Source organism: Fundulus heteroclitus, chromosome 16, assembly GCF_011125445.2.
Source record: "Fundulus heteroclitus isolate FHET01 chromosome 16, MU-UCD_Fhet_4.1, whole genome shotgun sequence".
Lineage (NCBI taxonomy): Eukaryota > Metazoa > Chordata > Actinopteri > Cyprinodontiformes > Fundulidae > Fundulus > Fundulus heteroclitus.
Genome location: NC_046376.1, coordinates 30,948,050 through 30,965,597, shown reverse-complemented (window position 1 = coordinate 30,965,597; position 17,548 = coordinate 30,948,050). Strand labels below are relative to the sequence as shown.

Genomic DNA, 17,548 nt, shown 5'->3' with positions numbered 1-17,548 from the left:
GGGCAACTCAACGAGGATTTGTTTCCGCTTCTTCTGTAAACTTCTTCGTTCAGAGAGGCTGAAAGTAGTTAAAATATTTATGTCCCAATCCAGAACATTTCAACTGTGGGATAATAAAAAAAAAGCTTTACACCACCACAAAAGAGACCAAAAATGTCCTCCCATAGTCCATAGGCCCATCTCTACAGTTCTGTGATGAAATGTGGTTTATTCAACAGCAAATTTTATCGATCTGATTCACCTGGAAAAAATCTTGGAGGGGATTCAGTGTGTGTGTGTGTTTCTATAGGCTAACTGTTCTGATCTGGACTGTGCTGCCTTCATCCTGCCACTCCTGCCATGCTGTATTAATGAATCTTCATGCGTCACAACTGTGAACCTGCTTCTCCACTACTCTGCAATCAAGTTCATTGCACACACCTGTTTCCAGCTCTCCACACACTAAAAAGAGAATGCAGCTCCAACTTAAACTAATTACTTCAATTGGTAACAAGTATCTGAATTAAGTTGATCTGACTTAGTTTATCAATTTTCTAAGTTGTTGAGTAAAACCATCGTAATTAAATTGAGCTAGTTAAACTTAATTAAATTATTTGTTACCAATTGAATCAATTCATTTAAATTGGAGCTGCATTCTCTCAGACAGTAAGACAGTGTCAGATTATTGAAAACCTTTAGTCAGTAGATGTCAAGCAGTTCCTTTGATACCTCATGACCACATTTTGATCAAGACCCCAACTCTGGATTTTCCTGCCTTGTATAGCCCTTACCTATCAAAGCTTCTGTTTTCTGGACCACAACCCAGGATTTGCATCAACTTCAAGCCTTGCTTAGCCCCAGGACTCGTCTGTCCTCTTCAGACTCCCATGCGTGACCCAAACCTGTTCCTCGGACTCAGGCCAAGCCTCAACCATCCTGTCATTCACCTCTGCAGTGAGTAAGTCAGTTCTCTCCACCGCCAAGATCTCCAGATTGCTCCTCCAGAGGTTTCCTGCACCAGGTTTCTAGTTTCATGAATAAACCTTTTAAATGTTCAACGCAGTGTCTGGCTAGAAGAGAGAGTGTTGTGATTGGGTTCTCGGGTTGCCCAGGTCGAGTAACAGAAACGCAGAAAATGTCCTGAAGTATGACAAGGTACGTACTGAACAATGAACCGTTTTTGTGTGCCGTTACATCCCTGGTAAAACCAATCCAGGGTTTGTATCAGAGAATGGACCCCTGCACGCAGTACAGTTTTTCACATTTCATTAGACTAATTCAGACTTGGGACTCTTTCACATCTGTTTGAGCAGGTTTATTACCTCGAAGAACATCTGTTAGGATGCTTGGATACCAGGGACGTGCAGAGGGGGGGGCGGAGGGGGCTTGAGCACCTGCCCCTTTGCTCCTTGGTGCCCAAAGTGCCCTTTTGTCAGTTTTTTTTTTTTTTTTTTTTTTTTTTTTTTTTTTTTTTTTTTTTTTTTTTTTTTTTTTTATGTGTGCGTGTTTGTTGGTGTGTGTGTGTGCATGGTGCATGTCCAAAAGAATAATAATAATAATAAAAATACATGATCCACATAACGTACCCTCACTCTGCCCTACTTTTTCTCTCGCAGCTCCCAGCTCCGCTGCCTCACGCTGGCCAGTCTGTCCTGCCCTCAGTGGACCTGCCCCTTTAAATCTGCAGCACACTTGACTGTGCTCTGTGCTGTTTGACTCCACTGTCATTGGTTATACTGCTTTAAATCCCGCCTTCCCTCTTTCTGATTGGCTGTTTTCTAGTCTGTCCGTCTGCGTGCTTGCTTGGAGCGGAGATTTCAGTTTTACAGTTATCATACAGGAATACTGTGGTTACCACAATTAATACTAGGCTACAGAACTAGTCCCAGTTAAGAAACTAATTATCTGCAGTAAAATAGGTGAAAGCTGCTGAGTGCAGTTCTGTAAAGAAGCAGGCGAGAGAGTTTTGATTTATGGAACTTGAGAAATGTAAGTAACCAACGTTAGCATCTCAAAATAGCATCTAATTCTGAAGTATAATGCATTTATCAACAGAAACCTAATCTGTTTTATAAAACTAAATATTTTGTGCCAGGCTGGAGTTCTGAAGCCGGCTGGAAAGATGGAAAAGCAAAGACTGTAGACTATTAAAAATTCTGATTCTTAGCCACAGCTGCCTGAAAAAGAAAAGGTGAGGGTTTCCCTTTTACCAATATTTCGTTGCTATTATTGTTTAATTTTTTTGTTGACCCTCTGATGCAGTTCAGGTATAAATAGCAGGTGATATTTCTTTTATATGATATACAACACAACAACACTATATGCTGCCTAAACAACTGCTATATTTTGTTTAGACTTTTACTTATTTATAATAGCGTAATTAGGATTTTACAAAATGATAGTGCTATTTATTTCACTATTTCTACTTCTAGAATTAGAATTACGACAAATACAACCGAGGAACACTATTTACATTGCTTTTATTGTACAAAGATTTCCACACTGTCTATTAGTAAATTAGTGCAAACCAGGGGCGGAGCTAGACATTCTTATCATCAGGGACTTAATCCATAAAATATTACTTCATTACGAGGGTAATTTGGTACACCAAAAAAGTAAAAAGTATTTAATCTGTTGATATGGTCGTAAAATTATTTTAATATAGGCCTTAACATATCTTAAAGTTTTATCTGCTGTTCTTTATTAGTCTTACTAGTATATACCAATAGTATATTGAGTGATGAAATGGACAACCACTCATGAAACAATTCAGTTTTGGTGTCACCAATCTTACTCAAAGTACAGTATTGGGTCCTCCATGCTCCTTATGTATTAAGATTTACTGCACATTTAAACATCGACAACTCACTATTGTTAGGGAAATAATTTAATTGTCTGAGAAGATGTAGGTAAGGAGAAGCTGTTATCTACTCTTCAGATATATGATGTAAGAAATGTGTTTGGAATGTTGCAGATGGTAAAAATTGATAGGTCTCTGTTGCTGGTAAGTTCAAATGCAAACTTTTTCAAAGTGGGAAAAAAGTCTCAATTCAACGTTCATCAGATCGGGCGCTGCTTTATAATTTATAATAATGATAATAGAACTTTATTGATCTCACAATGGAGAAATTCACTTCTGCATCTTTACCCATCCCCTTGGTGAGCAGTGGGCTGCCACTGTGCGGCGCCAGGGGAGCAATCGGGGTTAAGTGTCTTGCTCAGGGACCCAGAATGGTAGTCTGTGGGAGTTGAACTCAGAATCTCTGGGACCCAAGATCAATGCTCTAACCACTAGGCCACCAGATTAACAAAAAGCACCTAGTGTGTGTCGTGCTTATAAAATTTGTATAAATGTAGTAATAAATACTGCTTTTCTCTTTAGACAGAAGAAACGCGCCCTGACGCTCAAGTCAAGCATAAAGAAATAGGAGCATGCATACTGCGTAGGACCAATGATGTCAGAGCAATGAAGTGTCCCTAGGGTTAAAGTTCAAATCAAAGTTCAAATCAAACCTACGCCCTTGATTCCATGTTACATTCTTTATAGTATGGGTTGGTACATTTCAGCCGGATGTATAGCAAGGTATGTTTCTGTATCGCGTTTTAAATCCGTGCCCCATGTGCCCACTTTTAACTTTGAGCACCTGCCCCTCCAACGGTCTCTGCACGTCCCTGTTGGATACAGTTATGCCAGTGTCATTATGCCACAATACCATGATAATGCCATCCATAACATAAAATTCCTGTACTCAAAATGTATCTTGTTATTGATCTTATATTTATCTTATAATATTCAAATATTCAGCTAAACTGACTTTTAGGGTTTAATTAGTTGCAAGACATAATCATGACAGTTAAGAGAAATAAAGCATATCACTATAATTCTACAAAATGTATGTATTTCAATGTCCTATGTGAAATACCAAAATTATGAACTTTTCAGTAATGTTCTAAGCAACTTAGATGCTCCTGTAATCCATTTTTTTTTCAACTTGCAAGACTATTTTGCTCAGCAGATCCTTCTTGTATTCTGGCTTGTAAAAGGAACACGTTTAGTGTCATGTGAGCGCATTAAAGGGCAAAGCTTCAACGTCAATGGAAAGCAGGTATATTCAATTTGCCAAGAAAAACGGACAGCTCAGACCCATATTCACACCAACATATGGAGATAGCACCGGCAGACATTTGGAAAATTATTGGTTTATAGCCGATACAAGTGTCCAAGCTAAAACAATGGCCCAATGTGTTGTTATTTTTATTTTTATTCATTTTTTTTTGTATGAGGTATGTCAGTAGAGCAGATGGCATGTAACTGTCACACGGGACACATCTGCTAAATGAGTGTGGACACATGCAGCCCAGATCAGCACTAAATGTGGTCGGCTCTCAGGGCTGCTATTGTGCCACCGCAATTGCGCTTCACCAAAGATCTGTTAATCTAGTAATGACAGTTATGGCCAGATTTTCCAACGTGAACGGCTTTATTACAGTAGAGGAAAAGCCTCTATTTTTGTCCAAACTATTGTAATTAATGTTATCCTATCACTGTCTTAGCATGAAAAGTTTTTCTTATGAACCCTAATTGTATTCAGCCTATAAGTGAGAGGTGCACTAGGTTGAAAAGAACTATTAAATAATTTGTTGTATGCTGGGTTGAAAAGCATATATATGAGAATTTTAACGCAGATACATTAGATTTTATTTTCCAGGCTCGAATGAATGTGCATCAAATACATTCTAACATCTGACAAGAATTGAGTTTACGGGTTCAAATTTGTTGCGCAATTGTTCTAATTCACATGCGACGCAAGTTAAGCATACATGCAGTGAAAAAGTATTGCACCCCACCCCCCACGGTTGTCGTCTACCTTTACATTTTTTGGCCCTCTCTGATGTTTCCGATAATCAATAAAATTGCATTATGGGTAACCGGATGAGTTTATTTATTAAGGGAAGAAGCTACCCTAACCAACCTGGCCCTGGGTAAAAATGGAATCCTCCTCTAGTTCAAGTGCACTTGGGTTTTTGCATCACCCTTGCCCTGAATTCCCACACTGTGGGACCGTAAAGGATACTTCTATTCTTCACGCTTCATGGTGTTTGTAGCAGTTATGAGGTTTAGAAGACAATTCGTTTTTCCTCACAGGGCCAGTTTGGTCTTAATACCTTTCTTTTGCTGATCTGTACCAGGAAAACTAACAACCTCAGTTGGTTCTACCAGTCATGCCAAGAAGAGACGGAGTCAGACATCCAGCCAGAATTATTCCAGGAGACTGTCAGAGTCGCCAAACAAATGTGCACCCAACTAGAATCACTCACATTTAAAAAGTCAGAGATGCTTTGTGTCATTCTGTATGTCTTATATCACTTTGAAAACAGAAGGATTCAAACTAATAATTGAGAGACCAATAGGAGTATGACATCCATGCCTCCAGTGAGTGCATGTAAACCTCACATCAGTACTGTAATACATATGTTCTCCAGTTCAGCTCAAAAGTCGCATGCCTTTTCCACCAAACCGGTACTAGCAGTAGAGCTTACTAAGACCAGGGTCTTCGTGTTTACAGCGAGGCAAACTCTGGCCCTAGCACCAAATAGCAGTGCTGTCTTGGTACCATTTCAAAGCTGGGGCAAAGGAAAGAACCGCTCCCATCAGCGGCTGGTAGAACAGGGAATAGCAGCCGATCAAAACATTGTGAGCATGATGTTTAAAAGCTCCGCAGTTTAGTTTTTAATTTTGATCGGTCTAATTTCAAACAAAAGAACTTCAGAGGAACAGTAACATGTGGGATTAGCATCAGATTAACATGAGCTGGCTCTTATGTTCCTATAGTTTATTTTGAAATCACCTGTCAGAGTTGAAGTAGGTCAGTGCGCTGCTCACAGCTACAGTATGTTCACAGCTGATTATTTCTCCACGAATCCATAAACATTATTTCCGACTCAGTTCTTTCACACTTTGGTCTTTTAATATCCCCAGTTGGTATGAAGAAATCTTGCTCTAAAAGCTGGACTAACGCCCGCTTTCCAGCTGCTGGTGCTGATGGGAGATCAGCCAATAAGGATTGCGTCAATAAACAGAAGTTGTAATAATATATGAAGGGTTAAAGAGGGAAAAAAAAATAAGTAAAATTAAAAAAAAAAAATATATATATATATAGATAGATAGATAGATAGATAGATAGATAGATAGATAGATAGATAGATAGATAGATAGATAGATAGATAGATAGATAGATAGATAGATAGATAGATAGATAGATAGATAGATATACAAACATGTGTGTGTGTGTGCGTGCGTGTGTGTGTGTGTAAATATACCATGAAATAATGAAATGTAAAATTAAAATAATGAGAAGTAAAATGTAATGATACACCTAATAATTTCATGAAGTATTAAATAAATAAATGGTACATTTAATTATTTAAAGGGACATTTATTGGTCTATTTCTTTATTTAGCTTTATATTTCATTATTTCATGATCATTTATACATTTCATGATTTATTTATTTGTTTAAATTTGTCCCCTTTAACCCTCCATAATATTAGAGCATCTGTTTGCAAAGATTCAGAGACAAATAACATTATTTATAGAGTTAAACTACAGCCCTTCAAAAAGACAGAATAAAACTGGGGAAGATCAAACAACAAACCAATGAGACGTTTGTTACGATGTAATGACATGGACCAAACTTGGCTCTCAGTTGGTGGAACAGCAAACTGGTTCTTTTACAGAACTACTCATTTAGACCCAACTCTGGTTAAGAACCTCTATAGTGGGAAAAGCCCTAAAACTCAACAGCAAGGACTCCACAACAAGATAAAATGAACCACTGACCTTTTTTCTTCTTTTTCTGGTAGGAGAACTTCTTCTCGATGGCGTTGACTTCCTCGGGGGAGATGAAGTGACGCACGTTGTAGCTGACGCCCACTCGCTTCAAGTGTCCTCGCACGTGATTGGCCAGACCGATCCCGTTGTGAAATCGATCGGGGCAGTAGGGGCATTTCCTCTCCACGCTCCTCAGCGCCTCCGCGGCCTCGTCCATCTCGCCCTCGTCTCCACCGAAAACCCCCTCCGACAGGAAGCATGGCATGTGCTCCCCGTCAGTGTCGTCGTCGCTCTCGGTTTGCGCCTGGGCCGCGGTCACCCTGCTGCTTCGCCTCAAAAAGAAAACCCTTCTGCCTTTCTGCGCCTCGTCTTCTTCTTGGTCCTTTGCACGCTTCTTGGCCGGTGGGAATACGGCCGCCTCCTGCTGTGGTGAAGGCTCCTCTGTCAAGAAGGAGGAGAATTTTGCCCATCATGTTCAGCGATGGCGGAAATATCGTAAGACTGTTAATCATTGCTAGTTAGTGAATGTTAGGAGGCTACCGATGAGCAACCAATTGCTTCAAAGCTTTGGATCACATAAAATATATCAATCTTCACCTTAAATGGACTGGTACTTTCATTCAAATAGATGCGAAACTCTAGTTTTCCAAATGGTTTTGTCTGAGGCACTCATTGGTCATCTGCCATAATGTTGCTTTATAGAGGGACTTTGAGAAGATCCACCCCAGAGCCCGTTCTCATCAGGCCTCCTGAAAGCCATATATTTCAAGCCTGTGCAGAAAATTGTTAATGCGTTGTCGATCATGGATTTGTAGCTGAGCAAAGTTAAAGGGTCAACATTAAAAGATCGCGTCAGATTTACTAGACTTAAACTAACCGACGAAGGTCAAGTCAACTCTATTTCTTTTTTTAGCTCCGCTTTTCTTTGTCGCCACCTCCCAAGGAAAACATCTGACCTTTAGCAGCCAAATGCTACGCTGAGCTGTCAGCCGATCACCGACTGCATCAGCCGCTTGGTTGCTGGGAAGACAACGTAGAGAGTGAGCATTTGAGAATTGAATCGGCCTGACGGTGAGTATTTTTGAAATATATAGAAGTTGAGCTTTTTTCCTTGCATTGTTCCTTTTTTTTAATCTTCTTAAGATAATGTTCAATCAAAGTACCATCGCTCCTAAACATTTGTAATGTGAAGAAATTCCAGACTTTTCAGACTCGGTTTGTTTTATACAAGTATAAAATGGATGGATGATAGGAAAAAAGCTGGAAATGTATATGTATTTTTTGCATATTCTATCTTTGTTTAAGAACAGTTTAAGAACCCAGTAGTTGGAGTCCCAAGTTAGGTTGGCCGTACTAGGATGACTTACAGTTAAACCCAAAAATATTCATACCCCTCAGATTTACATTTGGGTTCATTCAACCGAGATGTCTGTGTCTGACAGGCAGCATTCAATAGATAATAAAATACAAAAGGAGAGTTGATGAAAAGAAAATAATGTAAATGTTTTTTTTTTTTAAATAAAAAATTATTCGACCCTTCTAAATAATCAGTGGAAAAATCTTTTTTGCTTGCTTCCACTGGTATTTTAGGGATTTTTGGTGACAAGCTCAAAGACTCTGAGCATGGAAGGCCTCCTTGCCATCACCCTAATATCTCCATCACAGATTCTCCACCAGATTCAAGTCAGGACTCTGGCTGTTCATTTTACTCCCGCTTTGAAGAAACGTGTTGGTAAAGCTAAAATAGGACTAGTTTTGGCCTCGGCTGTATAATGTGGGGACGTGTAACTCCTGGATCCAGAACATCCAGACTGAAGCAGCTGTTCTACCCTGCGGTCTCACCCGTGTTGTGCAGCTTCCTTCCCACGGGTGAGCTGGCCTCTCGCTGGGACGGCTTAAGTTCCTCGCTGTGATCACTATCCCGCTCTTCCGCTTCGCTCCCAGGCAACGTGTCGTCGTCTGCCTCGGGATCAAACCTGGACGTATCGACGTGAGGCTCTCCAGCCGCGCTGAATCTCCTGCTCGCGACACACTCGGGCCGAGCCGCACCGCGGTCCGACGCTGTGCTGTCCTCGGAGGCAGTGATGTCCCCATGGCCTCTGACAGGAGAGGCGCCGGGCAGGGACTCGGACTCAGAGAGGTAATGGCAATCTGGGGCTGATTTTACGATTTGTGCATTCGACGTTGAAGAGCGGCTGGTCTCGTTTTGCTGCTTGGTTGACATCTTTTCTGGGCGAGCCAGAGTCTGCTGTTCCCTCAGTGCTTTCTGAGCAGGGTGGGGGTGGAGGATCTGCTTCTTCCTCTTGTGAATCTTGGAGTGATTAGCCAGAGCCTGGGATGTTCTTGTGCTGAAGTTACACTCGCTGCAGACAAAGCGCCGGCGGTGGGCCTGCGGTGCGCTCCGGACCGAACTCGGGGGAACTGAGTGAACGTCGACGACGGCAAGATCCGCGTCCTGAACCGAGAATGCAGCGGCGGAGGGGGCAGGAGATTTCTCCACTTCTCTGTCTGACGTTTCACCTGGATTCAGCGCCGGGCCGGTATATTGTGCAACGGTCGGGTCAGCACACGCACGCTTCGCCGCTCCGCTCTCCGGCGCTTCAGACTCTTTCGCCGTCTCGTTTTCGTTCAGTTTCTCAATCTCCTCCAGGATCTTCAGACGGGACTCCTGGTGCCTTCTTTGGTGGTCGGCCAGCGCCGGGCGGTTCGGCAGGTTCCAGCCGCACTCGGCGCACCGCAAACGGCTGCCCTTCCCCGAGCGCCTGCTTGCCCCGGCCGAAGTCTGGCAGTGCTCGGCCATGTGCTCCTGCAGGTGGACCTGCTTTTTGAAGTAGATGCTACACTCCACACACGTGAAGATCTCGTTGCCGGACCCCCACTCGCTCTTCTCCTCCTCTACTCCTTTCCCGGCTCCGTCTCTGAACCCGATCGCCTCGCCCTCGTCAAAGCCGACTTCCTCAAATTCGTAAACGCCCGCCGCTCGGCTGGGCGCTGGAGTCTCGTCGGTTTTAGAGGCTTGAGGACTCAGTCTGTCCAACTTCTGAGATTCGGGCGATCCGATTCCAGAGAAGGGCCTGAGCAGGGCCCTCTTCTTCCTGCACCGCTGAATGAAAGTGCAGTGGGCCCACGGAGCAGGAGGCGGACTCTCTGGGTCGGAGTCTCCAGGGAAGGTGTAAACATCTCTCTCGGGCTCCCTGGCTTCCTGTCCCTTGGGCCTCGTCTCTCCCTTGCCGCTTTCAGCCTCCTCTTCCTTTGGCTTCCCTTTGGACAGAAACGGCTCAGCAGCCTCCGATACACTCCAGACTCTGTTATCTGCTGCTGCAAAGAAAGCAGGGGGGGGATTCAGCATGATGAAAAGAGAGAGGTATCAGATTGGGTTTCTCCCTTACGGTACTCACATTCTGTTTGGCCGGGCTGCCTTGTATCTGGCTCCTCTTTCTTTGTCCTCTCATTGTTGTCGCTGCACCCCTCTGCCGGGGTGGATGTGCCAGTCGTACTATTGAAGGAATGCAGTTTCTCAAATTCCTGGTCATCTTCCCCTTCAAGCCTGTCGGAGAGGAAAACATGACACTGCTTTTTATGAAGACGGAAACGGCATCGTTGCAAAGTCTTACATTTCATTCTAAGGGCCACAGCTACCAGTGAGGACACCAAAGCCGTGAATTTAGTGCTACACGCCCTAATTTCAGCCTTTTGGCATAATAAATTAATTTAGAATCCACATTATCATACAATTATTGGTTTATTATTTAATGTTGGGGTGAGATCACATAGTTTGAACACAAATAAAAAAAAATTATTATTAATGAGCGTCCCTTGTTGATAGAATATCTCCCTGCCTGAAGCAGTCTGACGCATTCAAGGCTTCCAACATGTAATCAGTCACTCTATTGAACAATGAGACTAGTGTACAATTCAGAATTATTCACCATTTAAAGAACTAATCATGAAACACTTATGGGTTATTTTAAACCCACATTAGATAACTTAAAAATAACTTTTTAGCGGGATGCTTGTAGCAGTGTTGTAGTACTCGAGTCCGAGACTCGAACTCGAGTCCGAGTCATTAGCTAAATTTAGAGACTCGTGACTTGACTTGGACTTGAGCACTGATGACTCGAACTTGGACTCGGACTCCTACATTCAGATCATTCTGACTCGGAAATTGAGAAAAAGACTCGACTTTTTTTATATCATTAGGCTATAATTTTAATGTGTCAGAATATTATTTGGTGTATGATTTTAATATCTAATTGTCGTACCGCGCACGTGACGTCACCATCTCATGAGTAACGCCCCTTGCCGCTAAGGTTGGGCAAACAGTGTGAGAGCGCTCGTAGCAACCAGCCATTACACATGCAACAGATACAACGATATGATCGACTTTTCCGCTGTTAAACTTTCACAAGAGGATGTCCAGGCGCCCATTTTACTGGTAGAACTGTGGAACAACATACCAACGTTCAGCTCAAACGATGGATTGAGTGTCGAGGGCTCGGAAAGACTGGGAAACGGGCCGAGTTGATAGAAAGGTAAGTCGATGTTTTTCTCCTGCTCGGCGTTCATGGCGTCATTTGCAGTTTTTTTCTGTTTGTAGTCACCGTCCAGGAATCGGAATACATTTTCCGGCCCGCCGAACAATTTAGTCCGGTCCGGTGGCGAAATGCATTATCATTATCCAACGGCTGTATCTCCTCGCTGCATCGACCGATCCACACCAGATTTGTTGTGAGTCATGGGGGAACGCTGCCGAACGCGTTTGTGGGAATCGCCCGGTGGACGGGCGAGGAAAATGCGTAACAGCATCTGCGGTGGCGGGCGGCCGGCGGTGCGCGAACCCCGCCGGCCGCCCGGAGCCGCGGCGGTGGCCAATAGGCCGGAGTGCGCTTGGCTGCGAGGGCCGATCGACGCCGCTTGCGGCTTTAACATCCTTCATATGCGGCCTATCAGCGTACCTCGAGTCGCTGTTGCACGTTCCATAACAACAATGTTTAAAAACCATGGTTAGGAGACGTCTTAGACTTGGAAAAAGCAGTAGTTTTACCAAGTAAAACCAAGGGTAACTACAGCGAAAGAGTTATTGGTGCAATGGAATGTTACTGCTTCATGTCATACATCACACGTCAATAGTGACTCGACTCGGACTTGACTCGGATGAGTAGTGGACTCGACTCGGACTCGACTCGGATTTTTTTTTTAATGACTTGGACTTGACTCGGACTTGAACACTGGTGACTCGAACCTGGACTCGGACTCGAGGCATAGTGACTTGACTACAACACTGGCTTGTAGTCTTCAGAAAGGTTTTGTTGGTCAGTTCCAGTCGCCGGTTTCCTGAACTGCCTTGACTGTAGGTTGAGCGTATGTTTCAACTCGGCAGGCCAGCCCAAACAACAGTACAAGACTTCAGCCTTGAAAATGACTAAAATCTGCTTAACTAAAAGTGTCAATATGGCAGATAAATTGAGACACAATTCCCTGAAAACCTTCACATTAAGTGCCTTGAGGAAAACAGACAGAGTTGAGCCTTTACTTGAAAAGGAAATCTGACCGGGACTCTGTTTCAGATTCGAATTATTACTTTATCATCCAAACAGACTGAAAGTAGTACAGAAGACATTTTGAGTACGGCGTATTGAATATGAAAACGTTTTTCTCATTAAACATATCTATCATGGGCCTACTGACCTTACATATTCACCAGAGGTCAGTAACAACATGTAATCCCCTCATACAAAGAAATCAACACCAATCAGTCCATACATTCATTTTTGTATTGGACAATGGAATGACAGGAGAGAGAATTATCGAAAACATAAAGAACATGAGGTGCAAAAACGCACAAGAGGCCTAAAAGCAAGCTGAAATCTGTCAGTATTTAGACAGCAAGCCGCCGTGCTGTCAGTCCAAATTAATATTGGTGGCTTTAGTCCTAGTTGATGGTCAACAGAAAGCTTCTTATTACCAAGGTGTTGCACAAGAAGCGTTTTAGCATGTGTAAAAGCAAGGCCGGCTCTCAAACCTCTGCAACCTGACTGTTGCGACATATTACTAATGGCATCGGTTGCAGGCGTATTTCTACACCTCTGAATGTTCCAGTGAGCACTGCTGGGGACATAATCTGGAAGTGGAAATAAAAGACACGATTTCACCATTAAACCCTCCAAGACTAGCTGCTCCTTGCAATATTGAAGGAAGTCAAGGAAGCTAATCACAAGAATCGTCCAAGAGCCAAAGACCTCTCACAAAAAGCCTGGAACAAGCCAGGCTAGTTTTTTTCTTTATTCAAAAGATAAAGTAACGCACTGGATCACTATGGCTTCTATGCACACTGAAGACACAAGACTCCACCGGTAATGAAAGAGCATTTTGAAGATTGCTTAAAGTTTGCTGCAGAATACTTGGACAAGAGATCAAAGCGTTTCCGGCACAACTTCAGCTAGCAAGGTGCTTGAAGAGGGAAGGACCCTGAAGAAGGCCGCAAGCCGAAACGCGTTGCTCTGCTAATACAGTTTGCTCCAAAAAGTTCATGTGTTACTGAAGTTTGCAGCTTACCAGAATGTTTGGACAAGTCAATGAAAAACTGAGAGATTATACACCGGTCAGACTTCTTTGAGTATCAATCCACACGATCCACATCTGTTTGGAAGGCATAGAAGAGCAGAACATTCGAGATGGGAAGAGAGTTTGTGAGGAAGACTGAACCAAAATCCCATTCATGGTGGGAGTTGCATTGAAGCTACCATTACAAAAAAAAGGCTTTTCTTTAAGCCATTCCACTTTTTTTTTACACATAACTTACTGTGTGGACTAATTTGTGCACCTCTCTTTGCATGTGTGGATTACTTGGGTTGTTATTGACACTAGGTATGAATTTCGTGTCATCAGGCCCTTTGAAACTTACCGACTGAGATAACCACTAGTGTGTTCGCCAAGGCTGCACAATATAGCTGAAATTTATGGCTTGTACTTGTTCAGGGTTTTAATTAATCCGACCACCACAAAGCGCTCAACGCCCCAATCAGTCATTCACCCATTCACACCCTGACGGTGGTGAGCTATGTTCGTAGCCACAGCGGCCCTGGGGCAGACTGACAGAGACGAGGCTGCCATACGTCGGCGCTACCGGACCATCAGCAGGCAATTCAGGTGAAGTGTCTTGCCCAAGGACACGAGGACACAACGACTGAGACGTTGTCTCATCATATATCTGACAGCTGGACAGAGCCTCACGCAAACGGCATCGGCCCAAATGCTAAAGGTCACAGCATGTGGGAAGAACGGATTAAAAAGGAAGGACAGAAAGGAAATTATGAATATATCACAGCTGATATCAGCATCGCAATATTTACCAATATTATCGCAAGATTCTCTAATATTGTGCAGCCCTGGTGTTTGCTCAGTATTTACCCTGTTGTATTATGGTGAGATAGAATAGGGCTATGCAAAATAATGAAAAACATTAATATTTATGCTGCAATAAATTTGAGTTATGTGGTTCTTAAAGAATCCGTTTGCATATATCTAGTCCATTTTAACAAAGCAAAATACTGATGACTAATGAATTTGAAAGCAATAGTCTTGATGGACTTCCACTGATGGTGGATAAGTGATATGAAAAGGAAAAACAAACCATCAGAGAATAGATGATCATTTGTTTTTGCTACAGTCAGGCCCCTTAGCCGATGGCGCCTCAGGCCAAGATAAATCACCAATAGTAAAGACTTGTACTGCAGCCGTTTGGTCTTTCACTGCATGGAATCTACACTATTCCACTTTTAATTCAGTAGTCTGGATTTCAACGAAATCTGTTGGTTGGAGGTCCGTCGCCAGGTGTGACTTTAAAGCAAAGCAGCTAAGTCCGCCTTGTTTATGAAAAAGCGCTTATGCACAGTTTGTCTTCAGTTCTAATGGTTTATATCTCATTTAATCAGTCACAGACATACTACTGTGCAATCGCTGCTGGTAAACATGTCGCTACACTGTTTAAAGGCGTAAAGGAATAAATGAATACATTGTTATCAGCGTATAGTGGCAGTATAGTAGCTGGCCTGGTCCCTGACCTCAGCAATGGCTGACTGTGCAGCTGGAACACGGATAAACTGGAGGTGACATCCTTTCCGACTTCCCAGATAAATGGATTCCAGATTAGGTAGCAGGAAAAAAAAAGCCGAGGCCACGAACAAGAAATTCCAGTTCAGACATTCCTTGAATCTAGACTTTGGACTTTACAGCACTTGCAGACGATTTGAACTCAAACACTCACTAGAGAAATCAGAGGTAAAGAGGAAACCCCCCTCTCGCTTGGCTTATGATCGCCAAGTCTTACGTAACATGAGTCACATCATTTTAACTGTAAAAGCAAAGCGCGCCCCCCTCCTCACCTGAGTCCAGTCGAAGGAGATCCTGGGCTGTGAGTAGCCAGACCGTGAGGGTTAGAAAAGTTCTGTAGCTCCTCCTCTACCAACATCACAGCAGACAGAGCACACAACCACAGAAGCATCACTTCACGGCTCAACAGTTAAAAAAAGAAAAAAAAAAAACACAGTTAAAACTACCGATCATACTCAGGTTACATAAAGAGTGAAATGCAAAGACTAGAAACATTTACAACAGCAGTTGGACAAATATAATAAGTAGGGATGCACCAATCAGGCTTTTGCCAGCCAATCGCCATGTGAAAATGGAAAGAGCATGGCATGACTTCAAACCTCAAGAGACCTGGTGAGTCCTACATTTCAAATGTTTTGTGTGTGGCTTCTACGTCAACCTGCTTTCCCTGCACTGACCCGTGGTAGTGGCAGCACCATGCTGTGGCAAAGCTTTTTTTTTTTTTTTTTTTTTTACAGCAGGGACAGAAACTGGTTAGAGACGATGGCTAGATGGATGGAGAATGAGAAGAAAAACAACAAAAAACTGACTTGGAAGCAGGTTTACCAGCCTAAGCTACAACAGAATGGTGTTGATCCAGACATATCCACGTGTTAGAATGGCCTAGTCAAAGTTCAGACCAAAATCCAACCGGGAATCTGTAGCTGATAGGAAACTGGATTTCACACACGGTCTCCATCTAACGTGATCCCGGCGTAAGATTTTTTTTCCGCTGAAAAGGAATGGGCAAAGATGTACAAAAGTACAAAGGAAAGTATAGGCTGACTATACATACACGCCACACTTTTCAGATTATACCTCCATATAAACTCCTTCCACTTCTCAATTGTGCCCTGCTTTGTATTGCTCTAATCCGAGTGAAATGCACTGAGGTTGTGGTTGAAAAAAAAATGACAACAAGTGAAGAAGATCCCCAGTCTGTTGATCAGTGCCAGATTGGCTATCGTCAATAACTGGCTGATTGATTGGTGCATCACTAATAACAAGTACCCTGATCTTTGAAACTGCTTCTAGCTTTGTACTTCGGTTCTACTTTCTTGGCCTGAGGGTTTCTAACACAAACATCCCCGTTATTACAAATGTGTTACCGTCTAGGGTTTCCTTCTCTGAGTCCGAGTCCCAGCTTAGAGAGGAAGGGAAGGCCGAGGACTTGAATCTCCTCTGCTCGCTCCTCTGCGGGTCTGCGGCGCTCGTCTCGGGCTCGTCCTCCTCAGACAGGTCCCATGTGCACTCAGAAGTCATCAAGCCGTCGCCCAGATTTGGAGAACACGAGGACTGGTTCAGGGAAAAGATCAACTGGTTCACAGTTGTTTCACACTGATGCCGGAAGCAACATTATCGATGAGGGGTCTTACCTCTAAGCTGCAGTGGAGGAAGTTGGGGGCGCCAGGATTGCGTGCTGAGCCGTAGGACAGGGGCCCGTTGCTGGTCCCTGGGGTAAGGGGTTGCCCATCTGCCTCCATGCTCCCCCCCCCCCCAGAGAACAGTATGGAGTCCCGCTGGCAAACAGCCTGCCTACATTGTGCAACCTCCTCCGAGTCTGGAAACGTCAACACACATCAGTCAAAGTGAACTTTTTTTTTTTTGTGCATTGCAACAACTTTCACACCGCTGCAGGAACGCACATGCACTAAATAAACCCGGAGGAGGAAATAAGTACGGACAACATAACAGATCACCATCTCATCTGCAGGCGCTTCATGGTAGTTCCAGCTCCAGTCTTCGCAGTTGACCCATTTTTACCAAACACGCCTGGTCTTTAAGAATGAAACGCAGCGCCCAGATGGTTACATAAATAAGTGGCCTTTATAACCAGGCCCACGTCCTCCCCTGGCCGCTGCCCCCTCTAGAAAGCAGGGAAGCGGATCGAGGTGTCCCCCCTCCTCCCCAGGGCTGGCCTCTGCCGCCCGTGAGGACGTGGATCCCATCGATCCGGCCGGTCAGGTGATTGGGACATCGGCGCAGACTAAAGAGCTTTTTAAACCGCAGCTGCTTTTTTTTTTTTTTTTTTTTTTTTTAAGAGCGAGTACTCACTGTGATCGGCCTGTTTTGCGGGTCGCACAGCGAGCCTGACACCGTCTAAGCGCCGTCCGACATAGTTTGCGGACCGGGCCCGGAGCTTGTAGGAGCCGCGCCGGTGCTGGCCGGAGGCTCCGACGCACAAACTTGGCCCGTCGTCTCTAGTCGCCGCTCGGGTTTTTCGGTAGGATCCCTGCTCGGAGGTGCCAGGCGGAGGACTCCATGTTTCTCAGCTCGCAGGCACGCCACGGCAGCGTGCGTAACGTCAGCGGGGAGGGCGGCGGAGAGAGTTTGGACGAACCCACCGGGGGGGGGGGGCAAGTTTAAT

General features: G+C 43.9%; 1 protein-coding gene across 5 annotated transcripts in view; it reads right to left on the bottom strand.

Moving 5' to 3' along the window:
• The window catches only part of si:ch211-194b1.1 (protein Wiz), a 41,360-nt gene extending 23,812 nt beyond the window's left edge, over positions 1–17,548 (bottom strand). For 2 of the 5 annotated variants that reach the window (XM_012867917.3, XM_036148439.1), the window contains exons 1-7: positions 17,236–17,548; positions 16,557–16,741; positions 16,290–16,476; positions 15,195–15,270; positions 10,209–10,357; positions 8,653–10,128; positions 6,820–7,251 (exon numbers count right to left, since the gene is read on the bottom strand). In XM_012867917.3, the coding sequence (XP_012723371.2) occupies positions 6,820–7,251; positions 8,653–10,128; positions 10,209–10,357; positions 15,195–15,270; positions 16,290–16,476; positions 16,557–16,664 (2,428 nt within the window). In that variant the 5' untranslated portion in view covers positions 16,665–16,741; positions 17,236–17,548. The remainder of the gene's footprint in view (positions 1–6,819; positions 7,252–8,652; positions 10,129–10,208; positions 10,358–15,194; positions 15,271–16,289; positions 16,477–16,556; positions 16,742–17,235) is intronic. The other 3 variants (XM_036148440.1, XM_036148441.1, XM_036148438.1) reach the window with 2 other exon arrangements.